General features: G+C 41.1%; 1 protein-coding gene across 2 annotated transcripts; it reads right to left on the bottom strand.

The window, feature by feature from the left end:
* Positions 1-56: 56 nt before the first annotated feature.
* LOC111250874 (uncharacterized) lies at positions 57-5,735 on the bottom strand. Of its 2 annotated transcripts, none has more exons than XM_022806787.2 (3): positions 4,937-5,735; positions 1,566-1,855; positions 57-1,285 (listed from the first exon to the last, which is right to left on the bottom strand). In XM_022806787.2, the coding sequence occupies exons 1-3, from the start codon at positions 4,977-4,979 to the stop codon at positions 932-934; spliced, it is 687 nt and encodes a 228-aa protein (XP_022662522.1). In that variant the 5' UTR covers positions 4,980-5,735; the 3' UTR covers positions 57-931. The 2 variants fall into 2 exon arrangements, with proteins under 2 accessions (XP_022662522.1, XP_086847175.1); XM_086991049.1 differs by lacking the exon at positions 4,937-5,735 and adding an exon at positions 4,835-4,901.
* Positions 5,736-6,371: the final 636 nt, after the last annotated feature.

Below are 6,371 nucleotides of genomic sequence, written 5' to 3'. Positions count from 1 at the left end.
ATATAGTGTTTGCATTCATGTGTACATCGCTTCTTCGTGCCAGAGACATTTGAGGAATTCCCAGTTACGAGAGCTTAATATGGCTTTTAATTGTTCCTTCCCGATGCTACTACTTAGCAATAAATCTGCCATATTACTAACACAAATTCATTGTTCAGGTAGATTAAAGATAGGACAATTTAATAAAATAAAATGTGGGACTTTCCCTCTAAGGCCGATCTATTTGTATCTCTAGTATCTTCAAAGTGCGCCTCGTTATTTATATAGTTCAAGTTCCTATTAACGTATATTATGTTAAATTCAAATTCACCTACATTTTCTTCTGGTTGCCTGCCGCGCAGAGTTCATTAAGAGATTTGTTGGCATCAACTGCTATCGATCACTTTTCAAGACCGTCATCGTTGGATAAGTTGTGCCTTTACCCCCATCTGCCAGTCATACTTACGTTTTCTACATGCATTGACCATTCAGTCACTCTACATAACATAATTAGCACTCATAGGAAACATGACAAGCTGGTACCGCCAGTCAATACGTGACCGAAAAGCCGGTTAAATAAAAATAAAATTTAAAAAAGGCCCCAAATACTGAGACAACATGACTGCGCCTCAGACCGGCCATTTTAAATAATGCCATCTTTCTTTCTCCTGCCTTTTCAACCTCCCTCTACCAGTTCCACTTCGAAGGACTGCCATGAGAGATACCCCCCCCCCCCTTCCCACGACAAATACTGCGTGAACGGAGGCACTTTCCTCTAGTGAAGATTCAACGGATAAGAAGATACCATCCATATGGGCCACGTAGTTCACTTTACAATGGGTGGAAACGCCGAATCTGTTGATCGAACAGCACTATCAATTGCAACTGGGCTGTGTCCAATTCCTTCGGCTATCTAAGTAAATATCTTCATTCAACGCCTTAATAGTTCCTTCTAGTCGCTAGCTGAGAAATGCTTGCCAAGAAGCTTCATCATGCCGAACATCCGAATTCGTTTTTGGCCAAAAACCTTCTGCAGCTGCGCATCAAGGATGGCGAACTGGCGGTTTTTCGGATCTAACAGGTCACGCTCCTTAACTATTGCATACATCTTTTTGACGACTTCGTTGCGTGCCATATGGTCTTCGCCCATTACCTCCGCAAGATCTGCAGACAGTTTAAGCTTTTTGAGGTAGCCCGTCGTTTTCCCACCTTTTCCGCCCGCAGCGCTACCTCCGCCACCTCCCGCTGGCTTACGGCCTTTGGCGGAGCCATTCGAGGTTCGCTTCTTCTTTTTATGCCCATCGTCCTGCGACAATCATTTGCGACAAAAACAATAAATAAAAAAAAGTTAACGTCACTTAATGCCCATGTATTTAGCGTCGACAGCTCTAAACTCAACGAAAGGAAAACTGCATAAATTACATGCAAAATACGCTTAATATATCGAAAAGTATATTTTACCCTAGTTTGCCCGATAATGTATTAAAAAAATGGAATACATGTAAATAAAAGAAATGAATGTCCAATAATTATATCCCGCGATGACGAGAGTTATAAAAATGCGTTGTCATCGGTGATAGACGCACCGAATCATCGTCATAGTCGTCATCACCATCATCCTCGTCAGACTCAGAGTCTTTCGGTCGCTTCTTTGTCGTCGCCTTACGCGCCCGTTTCTTTGAGCTCTCGTCGTCATCCGATTGATCTGACTGTTCCGAATTCTCCTGATTCTTCTCGGCAGCTTCGGTCAGCGCATCCATGAGGATCTTATCAATTTCCTGTTTGCGGTCAGAGAAATCGTAGTTGAACGTTTCGTTGAGGTGCTCGCGCACTTTCTTTTTGTTGATCGTCGTGAGGTCTGCACCAGCAAGAAATCCTGAAAGTGCGAAAACAAAAAATAACAACAGCCATCAAGTAATAAAATCTATGCACCAGAAAACTGAATTAGAATTGCTTCGGGGAACTCGAAGAAATCGCATGCTGTTGATGATAGGGCGACTTTTGTGGTATTGTAAATAAAACGATGTAAAAATTCAGATTTCAAAATGTGAGGACCCGTATCTATAATAAGAAAAAATGTAACGGTTGCAACAGAAAAGCCTGATTTAAAAGTTCAGCCTAACAGAGAATAAGTATCGATTATTGATTGTTACACGACCCGAACACGTGAATCAAATTTGTTTAACGATATTCTACGGGTAACTTGTCCTGAAAGCATATGGAACACCGTTTAAGAAGCTTTTTAGAAAATTAATATAAAAAAAAACAGTTAATTACGTAAACACCTAAATGTACACAAAATCTACCTATGGTAACTGGAGCCTTGTAGAACAAATACAGCAAATTACTAACTTACATTGCGAATTACTAAAGATTAACTTACACTAGTCTGAAACTTGACAAATAGGACTAGTATCATCTAGACCTGCTTTATTCGTAAAACTCGGCGCTATTGATTGCATGTGGGCATCCGACACAACTTCGGCGGCAAACAGTACCAAACATGGAAAGGTTTAGTAAAGCCGGCATATCTATCTGAAAATACACAAGCCTGCATTCCAACACAATTACTACCCTTAATGTGTTGAAACCGGACAAGATAATCGGCAGCAGTGACGCCAAAACAAAGTTTTCGGTACATGACTTTCTTGGCAACTCAAATCACACGTTGCACGATATAGCACACGAAAACAGCAAGTAAGCGCATCTCGCTTGCGCCTAACAAAACTCAATGAAGTCCTGCTAGATGTAAAGTCATTGTTCCGAAATGTGTTCTCGCTGAGCAAAAACAAATCAGCTTACCTACAGTACAGTGAATTTCGACGTTTTTAAGACCGCTTAATACTAGGAATTATACGAATCTTAATAACACAAATGCTCAAGGAATCTGCTGGATGCAGGAACTATGCTACCGTTTGAAAAACGCTTGCAGTATATGATACCCAAGCAAACATGTCAACCTCAGCTAGTGCTAGCTACTACCCCCCTGTCAGTCTGTCCGTAGCTTCGCGTCGTCAGCGCCACAGGGATAAGGCAGGAAGGACTCCTTCTAGACACACGCTAAAGGACTCGAGTTGTTATATTAAGTACTCGGCCGGGAAACCAAAATAGCTGGGGAAGTCTAAACCATAGCACGAATCCAGAAGCACGGGAGTCTCACAAACAATGATAGGAGACCCGGTCTCGGCGGCTGCGACCCTCACCTTCATCATCATCATATCATCACCTCGGTCATCACAGTATACAGCAGTAGCTTGAAAATGCTTATACCCACGCTTAGACCCTCTCTTAGTGAACTCGAGTAGCAGAAGATCAGGCGGCTCTCTGCTGGCCTCCTTAAATTTACTTTCCCTTCTTCAGTGTCTGTTTGTCCCTCCGTCCACCAATCGAGACTCAAGAAAAAGGGAAATGGACAAAAGGAACATCCTTTTCTCAGCCCAGTGCCAGAATAGAAGCAGAGGGAGCTGCCTTTTCTCTATTTCGTACTATATTTTGTATTATTCTGTGCGACACTATCGGCAATGCCACAATAGAGCTGAGACGGATCACGCCGCGACAAAGTACACCACTAAGAAAATCATGAAACCAATCGCTGTATCTATCAGGTGGCGCCTGTAACGCTGATCAGATGGGATAGCGTTTGTCGAGTAGGTTAAGCAGCGTAGACTACTACGGCCGTTAGTTGGCGCAGGTGCATTGCGCTACACGATGAATTTTGACATCTTTACTATTATCTAATATGAAACCATAAAAAAGACCACTTTAAGTAAAATCATTTACGATGACAACATTACCAATTCACAAAGTCGTCCTCATGAAGTTACGAAAATGTACTACATGTTGAAAATAACTATTTGGCCTTTGCTCTGTTTTATCGCATAGCACTGACCTCGTAATAGGCGTTGAGAAAGATTTCATCAAACAAAAATAACCACGGCGCGCAATGTCACTAAATAAAACTATCGATTAGTAGAAGTACAGCCTGGAATACGTTACTAGAACAATATCCCTAAATTGCCACGGTTATGCACAGCTAGCGAGTGTGACATCAAGAGGGCAGGCTTTTGGCTATTAATATACACCAACTGTTTACTAGTGGCTGCTAGGAGTATACGCGCCATGAACGATCGCCATGATAACGATTATTCGAAAGCAACAACAACTTAACAAAGGTAACTTAATAAAACAACAGGATGTTGCTACAGCGTCGCAGCAGCTCTTGTGGGGGTCAAGATGATCACGCAAAGTGATTATTACATGCAGCGCTTTAAATTTGAATATAAAACGTATTAAGCTGTCATTCAAAAACGTATTTATGTGAAAAATAATACCACTTTTAACCGTGACCTTGTACAGCCACTTTGTTATAAAATGTAAAACGGATATATATAAACACTGGTTGCACCCCATTTTGTTGAACGTAAATTTTCTACTGAATAGGCACTTAATCAGTTTGTGTTCCCAACAGACCCTCCAGTCTCTCGTCATGTTTTATTTAGCTTCGTTGAATCTACCGAAGTTTGCCACAGTTAACACTACTATCGCCAAACACTGAAACAAATATCGATGTATATATAAATATTCCTGCGATAACCACGGGAAGTAATAAATATTCCTTAAAACTAGACTTTCTTCGGGATTGAAGGCCTTCAAATGTTAAGAAAGCAACACTACCGAGATACCATTCAGTGGGATTTTGTCTAAACAGAGGTTTTTGGTTCTCTTTACTTGTCATCAGCGCTTTGCTCGTTTAGATTGTTTCTGTTTTATTTAACTCCAGTGACGGCACCTGCCCAGTGGACTACGACCGGTCTGTTCTAACCGGGCAAATCACGACATCGACGAAACTAATTACCAAAATATAACTGCCGCCCTCCGATCATCACCTGGAAAGAGCTGGAATCCATTGGAGCGCACTGAATTTGAGGTCAACTGTAGCGAAAAAATAATCACAAACCTTTAACGGCTTGGCAAAGTGCAGCGGTCGAGGTGTCAGCCATGTTGATCGGCGAAAAGTTCCTAACTGTTGTGATTACGAGCAGACGATACGAAGGACCGGAACACCAGACAAGAACACCGTTCTGTTGCTAGACGGGCAAACACACAGGCAACCGTGAGCGAGGGCTGGTTTGATTGTAACGCTTTGGTAGTGCTAGCTAACCGCGGAGTCCTCAAGAATAAACCGGCGAAAGAAGCGCGCGCAAAATTTTACGCCGGCTGCTGCCGGTCAGTGCTCAAACAACTAGCGACCAAAAGTGAAGTTCAATTAGCAAGCGTCATGTCTTCAATGCTAGCGGAACGCAGAACTCCAGTTGTTGACCCTGATTTAGTCAAACGGAACGCACGTAGAAATTAATAGTGGGACATGCTACTTTCGAAAAAGATGACAACGAGTATACTTTTACAAGTTGAATCAAGCATGTGTATAGAAGACGGTGAGAAAAACGACTTAAGGGCATTTTTCGAAGAGTTTTATACTACTGAAATTTTCCAGTTGTGAGCCTGGAGATAAGAAAACCAATTCTCTCAGATTTTTCCAAGGGTTCGAAAGCAGATAATTCGCTAGACATCCGCGAATTCGTACGATCGATGAGTGCGCACGCAGTAGCAATAGATCTTATTGCTGTTCGCAGGCAAATAAGCTAAAATCATGAATATGCCAGACTGAGGGATGTTCACGCAATTTACTAGCGATACTTTTTGTTGTTGGTCCATGATATAGTGAACAAATATTCTGCAGTTCTGCACTTGTTGCTTTACACCAATAATAAATAGAGACAAAGCATGTCATTCAACAAAAACAGGCGAAATTTACTGTAAAGTAAACTGGTATCATCTTCGCGCCATCATAGGAATGGTCAATCAAATGTTGGCAACCTAATTTATTAACGCTACGTTAGATCGAAAAGTCGCTCTAATAATAAGTTATTTGTTCGCTTATGGTTTTCTTAAAACGGCCTCTTTGCAAAAAGTAAATAGAACAAATTTTCTAGAGATAGCTCAAACATAATTACCGTATTTAAGCTACAAACGAGATCTAGATCTTCATCGGCTTAAATCGCGGCCTTTATATCTCGATGAGGCAATAGCTGATAAAGCCAAGTGTAACTTCAGCAGCAAGTTCTTTGTAACTTCCCGTCAGAGTAATGAAATCAGTGTATTCTATTTTTAATCAGGGGTTTATATTTTTATTACTTATCAATAAAAATTAATATAACTTCATGGTAAAGCTTAAATAAGTTGCTAATATTAATTACTCATTCGTATTGCTTTCCACAGACATGAACACATGCGTTACAGTACGTGTTTCATCGTAAAAAGTGTTTCTAACAAAAAATGGGTAATTAAGTCTGCACTGAAAGCGGTCACATTTGTCAATTTTATGAGAGGAG

Source organism: Varroa destructor, unplaced genomic scaffold (assembly GCF_002443255.2).
Source record: "Varroa destructor unplaced genomic scaffold, Vdes_3.0 BEIS01000005.1, whole genome shotgun sequence".
NCBI lineage: Eukaryota > Metazoa > Arthropoda > Arachnida > Mesostigmata > Varroidae > Varroa > Varroa destructor.
Note: the sequence above shows the minus strand (reverse complement) of the source record. Positions and strands in the feature narration are given on the sequence as shown.

Excerpts from the sequence above, each read along its gene's own strand:
- LOC111250874 (XM_086991049.1), bottom strand. The coding sequence starts at position 4,886 with ATGGATTCCAGCTCTTTCCAGGTGATGATCGGAGGGCGGCAGTTATAT. Across the intron at positions 1,856-4,834 it reads AGGGCGGCAGTTATATTTTG|GATTTCTTGCTGGTGCAGAC; the intron begins GTAATTAGTTTC and ends TCGCACTTTCAG. Across the intron at positions 1,286-1,565 it reads ACGACTATGACGATGATTCG|GACGATGGGCATAAAAAGAA; the intron begins GTGCGTCTATCA and ends TGATTGTCGCAG.